This window comes from Anopheles cruzii, chromosome 3 (genome assembly GCF_943734635.1).
Source record: "Anopheles cruzii chromosome 3, idAnoCruzAS_RS32_06, whole genome shotgun sequence".
NCBI classification, from domain to species: domain Eukaryota; kingdom Metazoa; phylum Arthropoda; class Insecta; order Diptera; family Culicidae; genus Anopheles; species Anopheles cruzii.
This window is the reverse complement of record NC_069145.1, coordinates 24514163-24537772: the sequence shown is the minus strand read 5'-3', so window position 1 is coordinate 24537772 and position 23610 is coordinate 24514163. Positions and strand designations below refer to the sequence as shown.

Below are 23610 nucleotides of genomic sequence, written 5' to 3'. Positions count from 1 at the left end.
CCCTGGCGGGATGTTAATTAGTGGTTAAGCAAATGGATGACACAGAAGCTACTCCGGGGCGTGATGGCCGAGGGTTTCGTTTCATAGAATACGCTTTTATTGAAAATTCTTTCTTGTCTTAGTGTTTAAACCGAAACGTATAAAATATAGTAATACTCTAAAATACCCCTTTTACATCGTACATTTGTTGTAATGTAGCTTACGAGTTTAGGAAATGTATATAATAGATTTGCATGTTTCCAGTATTCCGCTATTGCTGTCCGAGAAACAGAGCCGGCCGAAGAAGCGCTACGTCGGCTTCCCGGTCGTTCTCGGATTTTTTTTGCACTTTATCTCTGGAGTGGCGACTCCAACGAGCTTGCACCCGGATGTCACAGGTCGCGCGGCGCGTGGAACAACGAAAAGGAATGGATATATTTTGCAGAGGCATTATATTGCAATTTCCACCGCACAAAAGGATATATAATTTCGCGTTAGCGGAAGAGAGCTCCCGTCAAAGGTTTTTGTGTCTTATGATTTACACTGAACGTGTTCCTTCCCTCATCGGCTCCGGCTTAAGTACCCGCGTGGCCCACTTTTGTATCGTGTACGGTAAATATAATTGCTTTTCATTGCATCCTGTTCGACTCATCTGCAGTGGCTAAAGCTAGAGGTTTAGGAGCTAAACTATAAAGAGGATATTGAGGGGTTTTCGATGTTGCTTGCACTAACGTTTGCCACCAGACAATACTCCAACGTAACGGGGCTGTGGCCTACCGATTGGTGTGTACCGTGAAGGGACTCAAGGAGCCACGAAAGAAAATGAGCGAATTTGAGATTCACGATCGTTCGGTCGCTTCAGAACGGACCATCACCATATTGTTTGGCTTGAAGCAGAAGATGGCACACGAAATATGGAGGGAAAAGGATCGTTCCTGAAGTACAACGACGCGGCTGGCGAAAACAAAGATCAACTTTTTCGACCGATCGCCCAAAACGATCGGTTCGTGAGATGAGGTTATTATGTTGCTCCAACGAACGAGCTATCAAAAATGTCTCTCTGTCTCTGTTGTGCCTACTGCTGGAGTGGCTGGAGTGCACTCTGCCGGAAGCGTATGGAAAATTGTGCCCTTTTTACTTGCGCGGTTCCGCACTATAGTATCGCTTTGCCCGTCACTGTGCTGCCTTCCTTGCGGTTACTTTTGTGCCTGAAATTTGGCCTGCATTTGGGCCAGCTTCTCCTGCATCCGGCGAATCTCTTCCTCCTTCTCGCGCAAAATCCGATCCTTCTCCGACAGCGCTTCGCCCGGTACACCGTTCTCTTCCTTTATCACGGAGTTGGTATTTTTGCGAACCGATTTCGCCAGCCGCTCCGAACGATAGTTTTCGTAGTGCACTTCCTGGGTCACCTCCTGCAGGTCTTGCATGTGTGTGCTAGAAAAAGTGTGGTAATGCGTTATTTTGATCGTCTGTCGTTCGTGCTTCCAGCTTTCACCCGTTACACTCACATCAGCATGGTGCGCAGCTTGATGAAATCACAATGGTCCGGGTTTTCCACCTCCACCACACCCCACGGATACAGACGGCCGCGCACCTTGCGTCCCTTCACCTCCAGCAGCGTGGTCGAGCCGCACACCGCAAACGGAACGGCTTCCTTCAGCTGGCGTACCTGTTCCTTGTAGTCCTCGTCCTCGTCACTATCGCAATCGGGCAGTGGATAGATTTTGATCCCATTGTCTTCGATCTCCTGCAGAATGCGGCACTTGAGGCGTTGAATTTCCTTCTTGGTTAGCACGTCTGCCTTCGCGATCACCGGCACGATGTTCACCTTGCAGTGCAGCTTCTTCATGAACTCGATATCGAGCGGTTTCAAACTGAAGCGAAAATGAAAATGAGTTGGCGTGATGCAACTCTCCAACCTGTTTGCACCCAGCAGCTGTGCTTACCCGTGCCCGAATGGTGAAATGAAGTAAAAACAGCAGTGTATCCTGTTATCGACGATGTTGCGCCGATTGAGGCCACTTTCGTCGCGCAAAAACCGCTCGTACTGCTCATCGATGTACTCGAGGATCGCACTGAAGCTGTCGCTGTTGTCGATCGCATCGCCAAACCCGGGCGTATCGACTACCGTGAGGCGCAGTTTGACGCCCCGCTCCTCGATCTCCACCGTCGACGCGTCCAACTTTACCGTCATGTTTTGCTTTTCTGGAATGAGACGACGAGGAGCGAAAAGACACACTTTAATGTCAGTTGGAAAATCCATGATCTTCCGCATCGAGCCGTTAGTAACAGGTCGCCGTTCGGATTCGCTCTCCACGTTACTCAATGCACGATCGCGAATTACGCGATCGCGCGCGCGCGTACGCTTCGGGGAGTCTGTAACACTAATTGTAACGCTTCTAAGCGATTCCATTCCAACGCGCGCGCGCCCGCTATGGCGTATATGCGCTAGTGGTGGCATAGGCTGTTTTCATTTTACTTTCACATGTTTTTACTTGCACATGTTTCACATGTTACATGTTTAATTAATTGCAAAGTAAATAGAAAATGGCGTAACGTAACGTTTGTTCCAGTTTGACAATTCAGACATTCACTATCAACCGTACCGGTGGGAGCGGCAGTAAAGCAAATTGATGAGCACGCCGGTGCCATTAAAAGACGGTAAGCTTACGAATAGTACATTAGCAGGTCTGTAAACTACGCCCACTGCCATTTAGGAAGCTGCTTCCGCATCGTACACCGTTTTCAAGGAAGTTCGTTGATGTTTTTTGCCACTTACATCGCTCACTTGAGTCTAAGTGCCACACCTTTTTAGAGCATACGGTTGACCTAATATCATCACATTTTAGAGTGATCCTCAAGGCGTTTCTATGACCGAAGTTACTTCCATTTACTTAGCAACCGAACACGTTGTACGATTATTTCCTGATTTGGCCACTACACGGCTACTTTAACGCAATGAAGAATGCACAGCAGCATCGAACTACTTACCAACAGCATTTGGTATTACGCGCTCAGGATAGAGATCACTGAGAAACAGACTGTTGACCAGTGTCGACTTGCCGAGACCGGACTCGCCGACGACCATCAGCGTGAACTCAAACCCCTTCTTCACCGACTTCCGGTGCACTTGGTTGGGCAGGTTCGCGAACCCGACATAGCCGGAGGTTTCCACGTTAGAAAACTGTTGGAGAAAATAAGATAAATTACATTTTAATTGAAGTACCAAACACACTTTCAGCCGCATCATGACGGCACCACCCGACACCCACCATCGTTTTACAAAGCAACCTTAAATCCCGCATTTCGACACAGAACACTTTCTAAGCCAACGATCGTTGCCTACAGCACAATCCAGTGCGATCCGGACCAGCGAAGCAGTCGAGCAATTATGTGACGGATTACTCGTTAATAGCCAGCCAACGGACCGATGAGTGGAAAGAATGTCCCCGGTCGTCGACCAAAAGTCGCACCCGTTCGGGGGATAACCTAATTTTCCTATCCCTTTACACTCCAACGGTACAGCGCCGGGGGGGTTGGTTGTGATTGTGCCGCTTCGATTTGATACGGCGAATCGTGGCCACCTGTCGGAGTTTCTCTAAGAGGCGCGTGCATGCTTTAGTGGTTCCATTTCTTTCCCGGCGTACGTGCGTGGCATTGGGCAAAACATGGCGCTATGCGCTTTTCTTCGCCCGCCATAGCAGCCGCGGAACTGACGAACCATATAACACACTGCCCTAGAGGTGTGTGTCTCTACGGTCTGCCTTCTAGCGGCACCGTCGATAACCGTTTGGACATGCAAAGCGCGTACCAACTCGCGCATAAACTGGCCCGGGGGTTCAATCAACTCCGAGAGAGCCATCAGACCGGTTGGTTTTAGAAGGAAATACAAAAAAAGGTGTAAAATTAAACCAATTTAGCGGTGGCTAAGCATGTTACAATACATCCGCATCGCTTTTTCAAGTAATGGACCGCTAGAGGGGAAAAATAATGCACAAACGAGAGGAACGTCTATTAGATCGGTCTGTTACGACGACCCATCGTCGTCGTGACGTGATGATGGTGGCGGTTTAAAAATTGCAATAATTGATCCTCCTTCTTCTCACTCAAACTCCACTCGCCTCAAGCATCAAGTGGAAGATGAAAAGATAAACAACCCTCGAAAATATTCATTAGATTAGCTAACACGCCTCGGGGTACGCTGCGAAGATCAAGTAATGATAAAAGGCAGAAAAAAAGCTACGGTTTACGTGATCATCTTTTCGCTTTATATTTAACCGAAATTTGGCGGCCTGCGTCCAGAAAGTGGTACACCGAATTGTTGATTTAGATACCCGGTTTTTGTTCACTCCGACACATCTGCCACCCACCCGGAAGGTGTACCACAAAATCGATCAACGAGGTAACGCAGCGGATAGATGTGGTAACACGTGTAATTGATACGCGTTCAATTTGCGATGAAAATAATTTATTTTTTTGCTCATTACCTAAAAAATTCGGTGCGAAGCCTACACGGTTCGAAATTGCCAACTAACACATAAATTTCATTTTACCATCAACGATCAGCTGTTCGGAGCATGATCGCTTAGAAAACACAAATTGGTTAAGCTGTAGAGACTTTTTACAAAAGGTGTTTGCGGCTGTTTCATGATTTGCTTGAAATTTATTAAAAGTAACTTATCCTATTCATATCATCCTCCAATAGGAGACAAGACTAACAAAGTGTCGGAGTGAACTATGTATTTCAAACCACTTTAATCATATTAATAACGTAGCTTGATGACTCCAACTCGATACAACATAAATTTCGAATGGAGGTCGCAACTCTTACCTAGATACCGACCTAGGTTTCAATCTCGACGCATTCTTTCCCCACTGAACTGCATGTTTTGCAATGCAGTGTTGTATTAATTTGTTTCCTTCAACAGAATTGTTTCCTCTATTGTTGGGATTCGAGACATGTCGAAGGAGAGCTGCGATCGTATTACGCTGCATATCGGACGCAAAAGCATTCAAGTCGTGCGCCGGGCGGCTGATGGTATAAACACTATCTCTGCGTCTCACAAAGCCAGCTGCACGCATCTTTCGCTGCAGCCTTTGCGCTCTATTTAGCCACGGCACGATCAAGTAAACACCACGACTCTCGGCTCGGCTACCACATCTGCAGTGACGTTACGAAAAAAGAAGATTATTCCATGAGCCGGAAGTTTACAGACAACAAGCTGCCTCATGAATGAATGCGCTTCGTTTCAACTGATTAAAACCGGTCCCCAATGCTTGTTTGGCATCGTCGCTCTCGTTTTCGTTCCCATCTTCTCGGGCACGCAATCCGAGAACCCGATGTTGGACAACTCTGGTTAGATATGCTTCTCCATGTGGCATAAGGAACCGAAAACTACAGAGTGCACATGACTCAGCGACACGCGCAACGTGAGCATGTTTGACTGGCCACGCTCTGGCCGTAACACAAACAAGACAAACTATTTTAAGCGAATGCTTCGGTCCCGATGTGGCTTTAGCCTCCGGCGGTCCATCATCAGCCTCCAGCCAGACAGTGCGACCGCCGCGTCATGCCGCAATTAATCCACCCGCTCAAGTGGCGAGCGCGCGCGCCAGATGAAATTTTTCAATTGCTTGTTTCGTTTTTTGTTGCTCCCGAACGAACGGCGGCGACGACGATGAGGCAACCGCAGACCACCACTGCACCCGTACTGCATTCCTGACTGCAACGCTGCTGACCCGCACGAGGACGACAATTCGTTGCTCGCGGTGGTGGTGCGAGACCGTGACTCACTGGGGGCCAATGCAGCGATATGTGCAAATTCAACTGGACGATTGATTTATGGTAGCGCAGCGACCACCACGGACCGGGAAGCTAATACTTTTAAGGCACTGTCGATGGGGCACTTTCGCACAAGTTCAATTGCAAAATAATTGCATCCTCGACGACGGTCAGTCTGAAGGGAGGAATCCTAGTGTAATGGCCAATACTTACCGCTTTACTGGTATCGGACATCGTGCTGAGGCTGTTGCGAGGGAGATTGGCGTCGGAACTACACAACTGATAACGCTTGGGAATTCCGGCTTCGCTTGTTACAATTAAATCCTTTTGGCAGTGAAAGGAGGCACAGACGAACGTACAACAGATACGGTGGTCCTGAGGATTGCGAATGAAGCCGATGGTTATGTTATCCGCTGGCAAATCTGTGATATTTTTAATGTGGCTGCCCGAAGGACACCGGGATCAATTCACACACACACACACAGGCACTTAGAGCCCACCGTCCTCGCTCACTCTCTTTGTCAAACACCTCCGACGGATGTTTCTTGTCCGGCTTGGGTTTCGTTTTTTCCTGACGCCCGTCCTGGAGTGCTAGGGACGCCGAAAACAGGGGTGGCTGGATTTGCAGCGTATGCAAAACGTTGCGTACCTGGCAAAGGTTGGCTTCGTTTTTTGTCACTGTTTTTTAAACGCCACCAAATATGACCGACGAACAGGCAAAAAAGCGAACAACTTCGCACACACCGATTTCCAGCGCTAACAGACTCTGTGTGCGGGGCGGGTATGGGAATAAAAACAGTGTACCTAAATCACCACCAGCGAACTCAACACGGTGCGCGCGTAAGGGAGAGAGCAGCTACCGTGCCGCAAGTCGATACGCGAAAGAGCGCAAGCATCCGACTTCGACAATTGGCTGGAATGTTCAGCGCCCGTCACACTACCTGTCTTGGGCAAGGTTTTCAAATGATTCGTTTTCCATTGGATGGCCAGAATCGTAAAAATAAATTGAAAGATTCATTGTCCGAAAATGTTACCATGTAACACTATCGCACACGTTTATCAAATTTGAATGCGTTCATTGCGCAATTCAAAGAAAATTAAAACACGAAATACTTTTCATTTAAAATAAAAACTCACCACTCAAACGGTCGCTCATCAACCCTGGCCGTTTTTGAAACGAAACGTCAGGCGCTGACAGTTTGATTGTGTACATTTTTCGTCGGCCTTTCGTACATCAAATTGGCAAACGGTTACCATTCGCACGGTTTCGCACATTCTGTTCGTTTTCAGCTCCACCGCACAATCTCTCCGGCAATACCGATGGAAAACCGGTTAAATCGATATGAAAAGATTGACTTTTTGGGAGAAGGACAGGTAAAACTGGGCGGCCCCATTCGTGGAGAACCATGCCGGCACGGTTAATCACGCGCCTCGTTTTCCCTGTTTCCCCATTTCAACAGTTCGCTACCGTGTACAAGGCACGCGATGTGGAGACGAACGAAATAGTGGCCGTGAAGAAGATCAAGATTGGTAACCGGGAAGAAGCGGCCGATGGTATCAACCGGACGGCGCTAAGGGAAATTAAGCTGCTGCACGAACTGCACCATGAGAACATCATCGGGCTGTTGGACGTGTTCGGCCACAAGAGCAACGTGTCGCTGGTGTTTGATTTTATGGACACCGATCTAGAGATTATCATCAAGGATCAAAAGATAGTGCTTACGCCGGCCAACATCAAGAGCTACATGATACAGACGCTGCGGGGGCTCGAGTACCTGCACATGCACTGGATACTGCACCGGGATCTGAAGCCGAACAATCTGCTGATCAGCGGCAGCGGAGTGCTGAAGGTGGGGGATTTCGGTTTGGCCAAGTTTTTCGGATCTCCCAATCGCATCAACACCAACCAGGTGGTCACACGGTGGTACCGCTGTCCGGAGCTACTTTTTGGTGCTCGTCACTACGGAACGGGGGTCGACATCTGGGCCGTCGGTTGCATCCTGGCCGAGTTGCTGCTGCGCGTGCCGTTTCTGCCGGGCGAAAGTGATCTCGATCAATTGACGCGAATATTTCAGGTGCTTGGCACCCCGAACGAAACCAATTGGCCCGACGTTAAGTCTTTGCCGGATTACGTGCAGTACAAGTTCTATCCACCGATACCGTTGCGTGACATATTTACGGCCGCATCCGAAGATTTGCTTGATTTGGCCAACAAAATGCTCACCCTGTACCCACTGGGCCGGTGTTCGTGCACCGAGGCACTGAAAATGCCGTACTTTACGAACAAACCTGCCCCAACGGTTGGCCCCCGGTTGCCGATGCCGGCGACCTATAACGCGGCCAGTAAGCAGGAAGAAAAACCGTCCTTGAAACGAAAAATTCTCGATAGCATCGATGGGGGTACTGTCCCCAAACGTTTACAGTTTTAGTAGCGCGGAACCCGGGAAGAAAAGAAGATGTAAATAAAGGTTACTTCCAACAACTGGTCTGTAACTTGTTCCATAGTGGCCTGCTGTGTTTAAAGTACTTTTATTTAAATGTTCGTGCGGCCAATCCTATTAAATGATGATGCCTTCCACTTTGTCAAAAGATGCATCTGAATTGCATGACCTTCAGATGCTGTAAAGACGTTTAAAAAGCCATCGCTAGCTGCATTCTCGCGTCGACGAAACGGTCCGCCGGGTAAAGGAAATCCCACCCGGGGTACATCGACGAATCGATGAACGCAGTCGTGTCATGTTTGACGTTTCCTTCACAAAACTCAGGCAAACATTTCGCTGTTCACTCTTCGTGCATAAAAACTCCCGAAAACACATCCATCCGCATTATTATTGTGTTTCCCATTCGCCTGGATTAATGTGCATGCGTTGGCCATAGGCGTGCGTGCTAAAATCGTGCCAAATCGCTGTTGTGAATAACCGCACTCGGGGCCCGTCCTCAGTCCGCGTGTGCATCGTGGTGTGTGTCCGTGGGCCTGTCCGTGGGGGTTGGTGGGTTGTGTGGCGTGAAATTCGCCGTCAAGCTGACAGAATTACTCCCCCCGTTGGGGCCAATCGCAATCCCATTGCACAGCTGCGTGTCCGTCGGTCGTGTTGTTGGCCGTGCTCCGTCCGACCAGTCGACGGGTGTGCTTTAACCTTTCTGACATTGAAAATTGTTACACACCGCGGCCTGGGTTCAACGCGTGAAACTAGCGCTGATCGCTTCCCGCGGTGCCTGCCTTTAACGTGATCGTGGCCGGGTGAAAGTGTTATTTTAAACAATTTATCAAGCGTTGGAAATTCGCAGTGTTTTTCTGTACACCACAGACATACTCATATCACCCCGTTGGAGGGTATTTTCTAATTCGGTTTCCCCGTTGACACGGTTTTCGTTGTGAAACTCCAAGCACCAGCAGCCCGTCGTCGCGGTCGGAGTCGCCAGCTGATTGGGGGACCAGTGTAGGTTGCTTTTCGGTCCATGGTGAAATCCCCTACAGCAGCCGGCTTTACGACTACCTGAACCACTATCGGGAAGGGCGCGTTCCGCTCCGTACAATAAGCCTTCGAAAAAGAATGGCCAAGGACGAGGAAGATGATTTGCTGCCCGACAAGGATGCGGCCAAAGGATTCTACGCCAAGTACGAACCGAAGGAGATTCTGGGCAGGTAAGTCGCGTATACCGAGAGCCGGTGGCAACATCCTTCGCTCTTACATCACCATCCAATCTTATCAACCGTAAACTAGGCCCCACCGAAAAGTGTCCCGTTGGCCAAAAGCTTGGCTTTTAGTTTCGCATTCGGCGGCCGTTACCGTTTTTTTTGCCCGTCGACCGTTGGGTAATCAATTCCCCCGGCACCACGATCAATTTATTTCAATTGATCGCAAACGCGATCGCGAACGTGGCGCTTGGGTTAGAGAGAACCACCTTAACGACCAGACCAGCCGTCCGTACACGTCCGGGGGGCTCGTCCGTGCGATCGATGCGAACAAAGTGACACCTTGGCGAAAACATCGGTTGATGCGCGCACGATCGGTTGCGTAGATACGCGCCATCGATCACGTACAAGCGTTTGCTTACGACAGACGGCTGGCTAGTTGCTCACACGAGACGCCCATGGCAATGTCATTTAAAATTATCCTAGAGTCGTGTGCCGTGGCTTTGGTAGCGAAAGGGCTCAACCCGAGTCTAGGTGTCCCTGGAAGTCTACGATCGAGTCGATGATTGAAAGGATTTTTATCTTGATAGTAAACTGGATCATTTATAAAACCCTTGTTTTCTGTTTACAGTTTCCCGTTGACTTCGAATCATGCCTCAGTGTTTGTTTGGGTAAGCCGTCTTATCAATCATCCTCGGCTACAATGATAACTTCATGATAGCTAACTCCCGGATGACACAGGCAGATTTACGACGGGCAATTGAAAATCTGTCCCAGCGATTGTTTATTGTCGTTGGGCCACCGTTAGGTATGATTGTCGTTCTGCCCCATGAGCACGCCTCGTGGTGTGGGATTAATTCCTGGAGTAGACTGGCTCGTGGCCAATGCACAAACTTGTCTGCACCGGTTCGCGAGCGGCTCTGTTATTGTGCGAAACCGTCACGAACCCTGCCAATGCGCGTCATCTACTCTCCGTCTTGATTGACGCGAGTTGATCTAGTAATGGTCGGATTTGAGGACGAAAGAAAGAAGCTAAAATTAATTCTTCTCCCCACAACACTCCGCCGGAAACGCACCGGCCACCAGAGTGCAGAGTGCGGGTGTTTATTGGTTCTAGGAAATTCTCAACCAGCTGCAGAGAGTGTTGGCCGCCGACGGCAATCGGGAACGAATTTCGTGCCCCCTCCGAAAATAATGCTGTCCTATTTCGCCAACAATCCTTTTTTAAGGTGCTGTGCTATTATTATGGCCACTTGCACTTGTGCCACACGTTTGCCTGATAGGTTATGGGGGGTCGGACGGCATGTTCAGCGAAAGAAGTCATCCGCCAATCTCTTTGCGGTTCGTTTTCATTCATTGCCCGGTAAAGGGAACGTTTTACGGTGGCGGATCGAAACGAGATTCCCTCCGATGGGAATGTGTCCCTCCACATGCCAGTGACGTCACAGGTACCGCTTGCCGTGCCCCCCCGAGAACATACTTTCTTATATTGTTCGATGAAGAAGTCATCATTCAGCACGCGCGCCCCCGTTGGTGTAACGCTTGGCTATTTTTACCCTATCCTCAACCCCACACGCCGTCGATCGTCTGCGATCTTCCTCGTGACTCGTGCGCGACTATGCGCTATCGAAAATGTAAACATTATGTGACGGCCGCTGCCAGCGACGAGAATGGGACAACCAAAGTCGACCAACCGACGACCGCCGCTTCCCAACTAAACTAATCCAAGCCAAGCTGATTCGCGAGAATCTTATTTTATTCGCGACTAGTTACGACGATTGGCGCCTAACGGACTGTGTAGGGGTAGGCGATTCTGACACGCGCATCGCCAGGTTTTTCGCCCCTCCCGAGAGCTTGTTACGAATTGGATCTCGATTAGCGAACTTAGGAACTGCGCCGTGCGGCGCGCGCGTGGATGAATGAATCCGGCCTGGCGCGTGGAATGCATCGCCGCCGAGTCGAGTTGTTCAGCAACGGGTTGTTTCCGGTGCATTTTGTGCAACGCCGGGAATAATGGGGCAGCGTGCGCGGTCATCACGGGACATGTGAGCCGTCATCAGTCTACGCCGTGTGATTCTGGATCCAAATTATGCGCATGCAAACGCTTGGGCAACACGGCGTTCGGCCTTGGTCATGTGGATGTGGCTTGCTCCACAATGCCAGGGATCGCAGGCAAATGAACCGCAAATCTGTTCAACAACCGAGTCGTCAATTGAGGGTGATTTGTGATCGCGCCGGACGAATGATCGCGACAGTCTGAAATGGCGAATGGAGAAAGAAGAAGGGGGAAACACTGTTTGAATGAGAAAATTGGATTGATGATTTAGCAGGGTGTGTGGAGACTGTTATTTCGACTCCCTACCTGCGCGTGATTAGCGAAGACGACACCGTGCCGAGCCGCGGAAACATCTCCTCCAGATGGATTAATTTGCAATGAAATGCTAATTTCCTAGTGACGAACTTGTTACGAACCGATTAGACCGATATCTCCAGCTATCGTCGGGGCGGACATTAGTGTGACGACAGCGGCGTTTGATTTAATAACTTCACATCGAACGATTGCCGACGGTTTCAGACGGTCTCAATGATGCGCTTTGTCTGTGGGCTCGGATTCCTGCCCCCAAGCGACACGTTTCGCTCACGTTTAACCGGCCCAAGACACGTGGCATGCTGGCGTCTAGACCGATCGGGCAGCGCCAGTGAGTTGCATTATTCATCGATCGCTAATGGTGCTTGCCATGAAATGAATTATTTATTCGCATTGTCGAACGCGGCAAACTTAACGCTTCATTTTCATATCAAACTCTACAGGGGCATTAGCTCGACGGTGCGGCGATGCATCGAAAAGGAAACGGGCAAAGAATTTGCGGCGAAGATCATTGATCTCGGGGCGGCAGAGATGGGCGATTCGAATCACATGCTGGAAGCCACCCGGCAGGAGATTCAAATTCTGCGCCAGGTGATGGGCCACAAATTTATCAGTAAGTATCTCGATCACTACTCGATCGACCCCAGTTGCTGTCATGACTTCGATCGTTCGATTAAAAACACCTGCCCTCTGTCCCCATTTCAGTTGAGCTGCAGGACGTGTTCGAGTCGGATGCGTTCATTTTCCTGGTGTTTGAGCTGTGCCGACAAGGCGAGCTGTTCGATTACCTGACGTCGGTGGTGACACTGTCGGAGAAAAAGTCTCGCTACATCATGCGCCAGATATTCGAAGGCGTCGACTACATACATTCGAAGAGCATCGTGCATCGCGATCTGAAACCCGAAAACATCCTGCTAGATGATAGTCTTAACGTAAAGATCACCGATTTTGGTTTCGCACGAGTGCTCAAGAATGGCGAAAAGTTGTACGGTGAGTGAGAAAGGTTTAAACAGCAGAAGGACTGAAGGACTGTGGCCATCATCACGAGTGTCTTTTTTTGCAGATCTTTGTGGCACGCCTGGATATTTGGCACCGGAAACGTTAAAATGCAACATGTTCGAGGACGCGGCTGGCTACTCGCAGGAAGTGGATATGTAACTATCGGGAAATTTATCCTGTTTGCGATTGCCGCCGTGTCTGGCGTGGTTTTTACTAATTCTCAATTCTTTCAGATGGGCGTGTGGTGTCATCATGTTTACCCTGCTCGTAGGCTGTCCCCCGTTTTGGCACCGAAAACAGATGGTAATGCTGCGTAACATCATGGAAGGCAAATACAGTTTCACCTCGCCCGAGTGGGCTGACATTTCCGGTACGTTACGGTGGCATTTCGGTGGCGAGTGTACTTCCGATAAACGACTAACGAAATTGTCCATTTTTCTCTACGCAGAGGATCCCAAGGATTTGATTCGCCGATGCTTAGTGGTCGATCCGGCGAAGCGAATCACTGTCACGGAAGCATTGAAGCATCCCTTCTTCAACACAGTAGTAAGTAAAACCGGATAGCGTGTCTGCTTGTTTCTGTTTGGTTATTTTGATTGCACAAAATCGAGTTAAGGCCCTAGTTTTGGCTACTTGAGTGTGTGCGTGTGTGATTAGCGGTGAGTTTTCGCAGAACTTTCTTCCTGTCTGCCTTACCTAGCGCCTAATTTGCTTTCTCACTATGAAGCTTCACTTCCTTTCCTATCTGTCTGTAGATATTGATTTAATTCTTCGGAAATCTTCTGTTTAATTTGTTGCTTTAGTTTTACTGTTTACTTTCAATAACAAACAATCAGCCACACGCGGCGGAAGAAAGGACGGAACTCGACAAATATTCTGGCAAAGCCTGCAAAATGTGCCTGTACGCGATCGTAGCGATAAGAGCGACCCCACACCGCATTCCGGGGTGACGAAAGTCTCTCGTGATCTCCTTCGCTTAATGGTGATTGTTTAAAGGATTTATAAATAGCTTTCGCGCGACGCGGCTCCGACTCGCATCGCGGACAGGGATTATGAGTTCAAGATGGTAGTAACGCACGCAAGTGTGCTGTTATCATTTTTTTTCTATCTATTTGCTGTCCCACTTATTGCGCGAATGAAAATCTGATTAACGTAAGCGAGGTGGCACTGTTTTCCTTTTCGTCCGTCGATGGCGCGTGATGTTTACCATATATGCGTTAGTGAGGTAAACGGACAACTTTATAGGTCTAGAACCGCCATCTAAATATTTACGATAGAGATCCCGTGTTCCGTTAAGGCTGTCCGCGGAATAATTTTTGCAGGCTTTTCCATTGTTTTTGTTCGTCGTCTTTCATTGTCGTGGCATAGTATACGCTGTCGAGAGTAGTGTCCTCAACCAAAATTAGAATCAATTATTAACACATTTTTTCCATTTTTTCCTTTTTCTATTGATTTATTATCCACACTCTACTCGTCTCCCCTAATGTTGCCATACCGCAAACAATTGGTAAAATGTGTGGAAACCTACTATCGGGACAATGCAAAACAATGGTTTCTGGTGTTGGACAACCCTTCCATTGCATTATTAAAACACACTCTGCATCTGCGATTCAATCAAACGTTGACCGATTGGTGGAAAACAACCCAACTATTGCACGGCAACCCCGCGCTGACCTCATCACGCCTTCCACTGGTTTGGGGGGAACAAAATGCAAACAAAACAAAACACTCCCCGCAACTGACGACCTGCCGTATCCGTCCGTCCGTTTGTTTGGTTGCAACCAATGCACCATCCATCGCCGGTTATGACGGGGCGATGTGCGGGCTCTGGCGACAAACAACTTCCCACGCATCATACACCACCGCACTACTCGTGGTGTAACAGCTTTTCGAGCAAGATATTGGACCTCTGAAACGGAGCCTTTCGGTTAAATCGAGACGTTTCAGCCGAATTGCTGATCTCGCAATGGTAACGTTGACACATCATGTTCCTCTTTTTTATATTCTTCGTTCTTGTTATGTTTCGCTGTTTGTGTTTGTTTCTATTTTCGTTTTGTGTTTGTTTTGTTCTACCTGTTTCTGTTCATTCCGTTTAATTTCTCGATCTTTTTCCGTTCGTCTCGGTGCAACGGATGTTTTAGTCATTTTATGTTCAATTTGAGTTCGTTTAGAGTTATGTTAAACTTTCTAACTGTTTGAACATTGTTTTGCGCCCTATAGTAGTGGCGCAATTTATGTTTTGTAAACGGTTAACAATGTCAATTGATTTCCATCACCGCGGTATGCTAATATTGAACACAGTTTCAAGCCAAAACTGATTTCTATTAAACTGTTGGTTTCCTGCTCACGGCATCGTTGCGATTTACCTGTTCATTTACCATGCAGGCGTTAATTGCTGCCTCGTCCAGCATCGGGCTGGACACTGTAAGACTATTTAGGTCAGTTACTCTCATCTCGTGATATCGGATGGGAATGAAACGTTTGAGGATCAATAAATTTTTTATACGTAACCAGTCCTTTTTTTATAAAACACCCATTGATGAAAAGTTGTCAAAAATCTTCATTTGATTTAAAAAATTCAGTCGTCATAATAGTTTGTGAAGTTTTGTGAACAACCGAACAACGATGGTGATGGAATCAATTGTGTTTATTTGCTTTGTTTTTCGACACAACTTTTGTTGCCCACATAATAGGACAATACGCGAACAGCAAAAGAAAAAAATCCTCTTTCTCAGAGCAATTCATTCGAACCGTCTCACTAAATGCGAACGCTCGATTACTGACTATCGTCTCTCTTTTTTTTCTCACACTTGTCTTCCAGAACGCCACGGAAAATGTACGACTAGCAATCAAAATTGAAGCGTAAAATTTTTAAAAACTAATATTATTCACCAATCAGTAGTCGCCTATCTGCGCACAAATGCTGTAGTTTGAACGCGGGTCTTCGAAACACCACGTTCGCACGGAGAGTAACGGAGTCGGAGGCAGAGCGAACAAAACCGACGAACAACAGCGGATGTCTGTCGGTTATGTTCCAAGCCGATGTGCTCACTGTGTGTTACGTTGTGGCCTCGAACGTCCCGCGGATGCTTTGGTAGTTGCAATTGGCTTAGGAAGCTTGCTAATCGCGCTAGTTCATTTTTGCATTCCGTTGGCTGCAATTGGGTTGCCGGTGTGGGTCTCTGTGATATTAAGAGCTTTTTGGTCGCTTTTTTAATCAAGCATCAGCCGTGTAACACGAGCAAATAGTTCGAATCGAACGAAATTCCGTACATCATTAACGTTCTAATCGATTGCTTCACTTATATTCAACCTTTTGCAATCATGTCCATATATCAATCGTGTTCCACTCATGCAATATTCAAATGTGTGCGGTCAACTTGTTGGTCCTGACACTCCCGCAGTGTAGTGCTTTTGTGGTTGCATGGTTCATTATCATTTTGGGTTCCTGCTGGTCTCATTAAACATACTGGCAGTCATCTTCTTCATGGCCCAGTGGCACAGTGCAATTTGTCTATCATGCCATGTCCAAACCTTTTTATTCATCAATTACTTCTCTTTTCTTTACTACAGACAGCATGTAGAGCTCTGAAATTAACTTGTACTATGAAAAAACGGAAAGGTAGACTCTTCCTTACTTATTTCTACTATGCCTGCGATGCTAGAGCAGCGGCAGTCTGGTGGCTTCGGTGACACTATTACAGTACCCAACCAAACAGGAACAATTTCAATCGGTCTTACAACACACACTCACCGTGTACGTTTCGATAGCAGGGCTAGTGAAGTGTTCCAATTTTGTGTTTCGGTTGAAGACTTTTTGGCGTTATCTTGCAAATTCTTACACAATCGTTACTCTCCGTTCTGGTCTAAACGCAGCAAACAAGAGCAGTCTATGTTTCGGTTTATTGATGTTATGCGTGGCCGATCCTTTCCATGTGAAACTGTCATTTGAATGTTGACACACCGGGCTCTGGGGTGTACGTATAGCAGGCGCTTTCTCATTCGATCTCATGGTAGGCTAATGCCCTAATGGAGAAACTGTCGTGGCATGGCTTTTGATGCTTTCGTGAGCAGCAATACCAAAGCAGTGTTTTTATTACGCTCTATAGTTAGTTACAAGTATTTCAAGCGGTGTTTGTAGTTTAAGAAATCAACCATAGTTATCATCTTTCCACTTATTTTTATTTCCACATCACCAACGGGGAGAAAAAGAGAGAATGACAAATACGTAGGTTGTTGATAGATAAGGCAATTTTCTAAAAAAAAACTTGGAAGTATTTCTAGCTTGGGGAAGTCGACGGTGTTTTCTGGTTGTACAAAGAAATTATATTTGAATCCCTCTATCGATTGTGGTATGCACGACTCAAGCAATTATTCTTCATGCCCTTTGCTTTAGCTTTACCGAACACCTTACTGTATTAATCGGACTTACTGTGTGGTTTTGCTGTGTTCTGCAACCATTTGTTCTGGTCTTGCTTTTTGCAAATATTTATTTCGAACCGTTTGCAAACGTAATCGGGAGGAATGTGTCCATACGCGGTTCGAGTGAGCTGTGCGTGGCAGAAAACACTGGAAGATGGTCCTACGCAGTGGTTTGAGTCACGTTGTGGTGTGTAGCTTTCGCGGCCATTGCACCATTGTTTGCACAATGGGCTGTACAGAGTATTAGAAATGCCAGAACTAGGAACGCTGTGCCGCAGCTACTGTTCGCCGCTTTACGTTACTATTTTTGTTGTAATAACACAGGCGATGTAATAGAATATGTACTACCGAAAACGCACAATACCCCAAAAACAATTATTGAACCGAATTTGCCTATCTATCTATCTCTCTCTCTTTTTTTCTTTCTACTACCTTTTTCTTTCTTCATTCGCAGGCCACAGTTTATCAAACCAAACAATCAGAATCCCTTAACACAAGCAATAATCATCATTTGTGCTCTTGTTTCACCAATATCCTCTATTGTTATATTCATGTAAATTGTTACATTCACCTCTACCGACTGAAGGACGGGCAATCGTTTAGAGCGATATTAACGGATTGATATATTTCTTCTTTCTCTCTCTCTCTCTTTTCTCTTTTTCTCTTTTTCTCTTGCCCTTTTGGGTCAAACTTTTCGTATTCGTCTCAAATAATCAACCTGAAATGTTTCGAACTAATCCTAATATTGTTCCTTTCTACCTGTTCGCTAACAACTACTTACCTCCCTTTTCCCTTGTTAACGTATTATTTGAACCTCCCCACAAAACGAACACCACTCTCTCTACCCTGTACTATCGGTTTGGTTACATCGCGTTAAAAAATTGTCAAAATCGCTACCTTCCTGTACCTGTTTCCCTCCTACCCGTAACACCCAACGTGCCACCATCCGCATCCGTTTTTATTCTGTTTCTTTCGACCGTGTATTACTTTTGCAACACTTGCAGTTACGTAAGCAAAGTCAGTTCAACGCCAGGAAAAAGTTTCAGTTTGCAATTCTTTGTGTACGCGCAATGATTCGCATCAAGAGGCTACGGTACACGCCGGAACCGTTGCGCGTCGAGGATGCACTGAGAGATCCGTACCGCGTGAAAGTACTTCGGAAGGTAAGATCATGTTATCTTTTGGGAAACCCACATACTAAGTCTCACTCCACGCTTTTATTTGTTTTCGCCCACCGCAGGTCATCGACGGCTGTGCATTTCGAGTGTACGGCCACTGGGTCAAGAAGGGCGAGGGCCAGAATCGGGCTGCCCTGTTTGAAAATACGCCTCGATGCGAGGTTTATAATCTTTATATCAACAGCCTTAACCGATAAGCTGTAATAGGTCTGCCATGGGGTGGAAAGCAATCATCAAACGCCGATATTGAGACTAGATCCGGGGAGACTCGGGCGGAACGGGCGGCCAAGCAGAGACACGCGTACTGGGAAAAGGACACCCACAAAAACCGGACGCTTCAGCACAGAACCGCGCAATGGATTGTGACGATAACTAGCGGTTTGCTCTGAGCAGTTGGAACCACCGTAGGGCCATACGAGTTGCATTCAGCTATTTTTTATTTAGCTACTACTGTCACCTAAGTTAAACGCTAGCAGGCGCCCCATTCCGCCCGGAATGCGCGTACGTCTACTGTCCTTTTACGTATCCACTGTACGTAACAGTTTTCCCAGACTAAAAGCCTGGGCCCATCTTCCTACAGCACACCGCGTTAATCCATCATCGTCTCTTTACGCTTTGGAAAGTGTGCCCGTTTGTTCGATGTTTGTGAAGCTACTTAAGCAATAGGCGAAACTCCATGGATTCCAGCGAAGCTAGCGCGATTTGTTGGTAGCTGTAGGACTGGGACAATTTTCTCTCACGTGATGAAGCAATAACAGAAGAAGCTACTTCTGATGACGATATTGATTTTTCACCTACCCCTTTTTTATACGTTACTAGCATTAAGATAGGTTCTGTACACTTTACTGTTAATAGGCATTAATAAAAATAATGATAGTAATAAACATCAACAGCGAAAAGCGGAAATACTAATCGGAAAGCCACACTATTTACTGACGCTTCTCCGGGGAAAGGGTTGTTGGTTTTCCGGGGCGCGTGCACAAACTGGCCACGTGATCGTGCAGCGCCTCGTGTTCATCCGGAAAATGTTGGGCGCTCCGGCAGCGGTCGGCGCGTCGGCTCGGTGCCGATCGCGGTTCATCCCCTGCGGGCGCGCTCCGGCCTGTAGCGGAGCGCGATCGAAATCGATCGAATGAACACCGCGCACCGATCCGTGCCCGCGTACGCAATGGTGCGCGGTCGCCTCACGCATACATCCGTGCCGGCCGACGCAAGTAGCAGTGACCACTTTAAAGGTAAAACATGGTTTAGCCTACTCTCAGTTTATCTTAAGATTCCGTCCAAGTCCGATCACCGAGTGTTTTCACTGTCAGCCGGGGCCCGCGATTGCGTGTGCGGCCTGTGACTGCTTTGGTGTGCTTTGTTGTTGTTCTCTTTGCAAACGGCTCGACGCTGTGCTCGACGCGTGCCGCGGTAATACTGTGTGTAAGTAGCCCTCGGCACGGACGGCGATCGGCCGAAAATCTGCTGCACGAAATCGCGCAGCAAGGAGCGCAATCTCGTGAATATTGTTGTGCTGTGCCCAGCCACGGGTTCGCACTCGGCAAACTCCTCGCAGTGGGTAGCGAGCGACCAGCGAACGCACGGCAGATGAACATGTGACGCGATTGTGCCCGCGCTGGCTCCATCCTTCCGGTCGTGATCGTGCCGTGCACGAACCACACACTGGCTGTGTGGTGCAGCATCCACAGGGAGCTGGAAAGTGTCCGAAATTGATTGGATGAAATATTTGTGGAATGTGCCAATCATCCATCCCGCTCGCCCGTTCACTCGATCGTTCCTTCGCGCACACATACACACAAACAGGCACACGTAGGCATCGTTCCGCGAGAGTTGTGCCAAGCACCCTCCACAGAGAGAAAGAGAGAGCGTGCATGTGTGTATGTGTCGGTGTGTGTGTGTAACTCAAGTTCCCGACGGGTTGAGCCCGTGGAATCGCGGAGGGATCTCTCGGATCGCCGCTGCGCATCACCTTTTTGTGGCGTTCTGCTTTCGCGTGACTCTCGTAACCGGTCGATTGGAGAAGGTTGCCAGGTACCTTTCTGCCGTTACTTTCTGACAGTAGCCCCAGTAGCTGGTCCAGCTGGTTGCTGGTAGTGGTGCAGGGATCCGCGGGTTCATTCGGCAGACGCGGTGGGCCTGACAGCCCCGTTCAGGTACAGGTGGCCGCCCGTCCGGAGGCCCGTGTTCACCTCCGCGCGTGTATGTGTGTGTGCACGTTGGCACGGTGTTTTGTAGTGAACGTAAACCGGAGAACGTGTTTGTGGCGTTTTTTTTTGCTTTGCTTTGCTTCGCCACTCAACCGGACCGTGATCGGCGGTGATCGTAGGGGTGCGAGTGCCGGAGAATGTTTTGCTAAGGATACGCCGTAGCGCGAAGCCAGACGGCGGCAGGTTGTAGGAGAAACACCGAAACCAATTGCTTCGAAACAATAGTGCCAACCTTTTGCCCGTGTTTGCCTGCGCGTGTCTGTCTGTCTGTCAGAGGTCTCCGTGATTGGTTTCCGCCGCAGTTCAAGTGCCCCTCAAGTGACTGGCCCGCTTTCGCCCGGTGTTCCCGGTGGACGGGACCTAATCACATGCCTCGAAGACTCCAGAAGCTCCACCTCGTTGCCAGAGGTGAAACCAACATCAGGACGGAGCGCCTGGTAATGCGTCTGGACCGCTCCGAACGGTAAAACTGTCGTCATGTGGCACACACAGGTGCGCGCTGAGGCTGCGTTTGTTTTCGTTACCAGCGCCAGGGTGCTGCTAATTAGTGAGGCAACTTGTTCTTTGTGGGCAATGGTTTCATTGTTTTAGTGTGTGCTTTGCTTTGATTTAAATTCCTATCCCCAAAATATTCGTTGAATTGTAGTTTGTTTTGATTCAACGGGCGCTTCCTCCAACAGTAGCAGTAGGCCATGTGAAAACGTTGCCAGCAAATAAGGTAGCTATTGGCATGCGGGTAATCGCGATTGAAGTTATTAAAAGAAAAGGGGGAAAAAAGGGGCCCAAGCGCGAACCTATGGACTGGAGCGGGAAGGAGGGGAAACGGACGAACCCGGGGGGTGCTGGTGGCCTATCTTCGAAGGGGCACGGCACGGGGCAAACTGGCACACCGTGAGTGGAGCCCGCAGCGAAGCCTCTATCTCGCGACGGCCAAGATAACTATCGTCGCCGCTTTCCTTCCCGTTGGCCCGTCGGTGACAAGTGTGCGTTTCTGGTGTGACCCGCACGGAGCATGCGGCCGCGACTGCTGCGGCTTCCCGCTTGCTGTCGTCGTCCCACCGCCACCGGTTGGTGGTGTTAGTGTCAATGCACCCCGTGTCAGGTTGCCGTGTCGTTTGGTCTCGTCAGGGGCGCGCTGGTTCGCTGCCAGCACGGCCGCGCCGATCGTCAGGCACGATCGATCGATTCCGGTTCATCATCATCATCAACATCGCCGCCGTCCGTTCGTCCGTCCGTCCGTCCGTCCGTTGTCGTCGCAAGCACAGGTAGCGACAGCGGAGGCCCGTCAAGCTGAAGCCACGCTCCACGGTGAGGAGATTCTTATCAACGCCGAAGAATGCACGCCGCTCAACTGGGCTGCCTAGATTTGCATGCAGATGAGCTACTGAATGAAAAACGGGGAAAAGAAAAACACAAAAACCTACTCGGTAAGTAAACAGCCCCAGCTTCCCTCCCGTACCTCTCCTGCCGCGATTATCCCTCGTCGCAAACTCAAACGAATGCTTGCACTTGGCGCACGTTGCGCGTAAAACGAGTGCCGGTTTCCGAAACGAAAGACTTCAATGCTGCCGTCGCCGTCCAGCGTGCGGCCCAAGCGACGAACCTGCTTCGTGCCGGGAAGGAAGGGCAGTGAAATGGACATCGCCCGCGGTAGTGGGCTATTTATTTCTCGTCGCTCCTACAATAGATGTAAAAGGATTTATGCAAACTTGTAATGATTAGTGCTATAATGACACCGGGGTCGGTTAAAAAATGAGGTAAAAAAGAGAAGAAAGATAGAGAGAGAGAGAAAGAGAGAGAGTGATCGGTGGGCCGATGGTTGCTGCTGCTCTAGCGTTAATATTACTACCATCGTTCCGGTTTGTCTTACGATCGACTTACGATCATTTATCAACCCCGTTTTGTAGGGAAGCAGTTTTTCGTTTCGTTTCGTGTTGGTTTTCTTTTTGTAATGCATAATGATTTACAATCATAGAACTCGGATCGGTTTTGCGTTTTCTAGGCCTTCCCGCTCGCTAACCAGCTCCGGTGCTAGAGACCGTTGTGGTGGTGGTGGTGGTGGTGGGATGATTTATGCGGATGGCTCTTTTTCCGTCCGTTTTCGTTCCCGCTTGCGCCAGCGCTCGGTTGAGCATCTCCTACGGCATTCCGTTGGCATTAAATCAAACGACAAAAAGCGGGCCACGCAACGCCGCGGCCGCCGCCGATCCGGTGCCGAACAGGTGCATTGCTCGCGCAAGACGCATCGCGCCATTCAGCTTCAGCGAAGGTTCGCGCGGGCCGCAAATCAGAAGCCATTGTGGCGGATTACCGTGGTTGATGGTGGTAATTTATACTATCTTTATTATTAGTACTATTTTTACACCATTTCGCTGTCATCGGCAGGTCGGATCGGGATTGTTAAGTACGCTACGCACGGGACAGCAATACCTTCGCGACGTGATATTGCGAAATCTATTTATCGCGCTGCGCTGCTTGGTCGCCCGTTTTGTACTCGGTACGGCCTCAATCGGATCGGAGCGCGTTGCGCTTGAAAGAGAGTGATTGCTGCCATTACTCAGCTTTGTGTCCAGCATTTAAAGCCGCATTAAAGCGGCTGGCTGGCTGGCATCAATGGGTGGAAGCGATTAAAATCCGTCCTCTAACCATTTGTATGGTCTACGTTCAAGTGCATCGGTGCTGCTGCTCTATCGTTGTTAGAAGTGTGAGACAATGTTAAGTATTCAAATAAATGTTTAATACGCAAAACCGCGCCACCATTGGCAGGGCAAATCCGAGCCCCGTTTTCGTCCCCAATCGAGACGTTTTCAAATGGTGCACCTCTTTCAGCTTAAATCGCCAAATCCCACCGGAGCCCACAATTTGGATTTCGTTCCGAACGGCCATGCCCCGGATGGCCCAAGTTAAAGCCTTGTTCTTGTTCGCTCCCGTGCTCATGCTTCTTGCATATTATGTGCTTAGCTTTGTTATGCTCAATTGTTTCCCTTCCTTTGTACACTGGTTTCGGTCTGGGCCCTGGCTTCCGTCCCGCGGTT

At 48.6% G+C, this 23610-nt stretch overlaps 3 protein-coding genes across 4 annotated transcripts; 2 read left to right on the top strand and 1 right to left on the bottom strand.

The window, feature by feature from the left end:
* Positions 1-82: 82 nt before the first annotated feature.
* LOC128271468 (septin-1) lies at positions 83-6531 on the bottom strand. The gene is made up of 6 exons (XM_053009013.1): positions 6411-6531; positions 5975-6136; positions 2971-3163; positions 1926-2184; positions 1488-1853; positions 83-1413 (listed from the first exon to the last, which is right to left on the bottom strand). Exons 2-6 carry the CDS (start codon positions 5993-5995, stop codon positions 1176-1178), a joined length of 1077 nt encoding a protein of 358 aa, XP_052864973.1. The 5' UTR covers positions 5996-6136; positions 6411-6531; the 3' UTR covers positions 83-1175.
* A 479-nt stretch (positions 6532-7010) lies between these two features.
* LOC128272951 (cyclin-dependent kinase 7) lies at positions 7011-8209 on the top strand. The gene is made up of 2 exons (XM_053010841.1): positions 7011-7135; positions 7222-8209. Exons 1-2 carry the CDS (start codon positions 7082-7084, stop codon positions 8188-8190), a joined length of 1023 nt encoding a protein of 340 aa, XP_052866801.1. The 5' UTR covers positions 7011-7081; the 3' UTR covers positions 8191-8209.
* Positions 8210-8739: 530 nt separating this feature from the next.
* Positions 8740-19271, top strand: LOC128275308 (phosphorylase b kinase gamma catalytic chain, liver/testis isoform). Of its 2 annotated transcripts, XM_053013766.1 has the most exons (9): positions 8742-9407; positions 12210-12379; positions 12472-12756; positions 12830-12920; positions 12999-13135; positions 13214-13311; positions 14651-14734; positions 18192-18350; positions 18428-19271. In XM_053013766.1, exons 1-9 carry the CDS (start codon positions 9316-9318, stop codon positions 18560-18562), a joined length of 1251 nt encoding a protein of 416 aa, XP_052869726.1. In that variant the 5' UTR covers positions 8742-9315; the 3' UTR covers positions 18563-19271. The 2 variants fall into 2 exon arrangements, with proteins under 2 accessions (XP_052869727.1, XP_052869726.1); XM_053013767.1 differs by lacking the exon at positions 14651-14734 and having other exon boundaries at positions 8740-9407.
* Positions 19272-23610: the final 4339 nt, after the last annotated feature.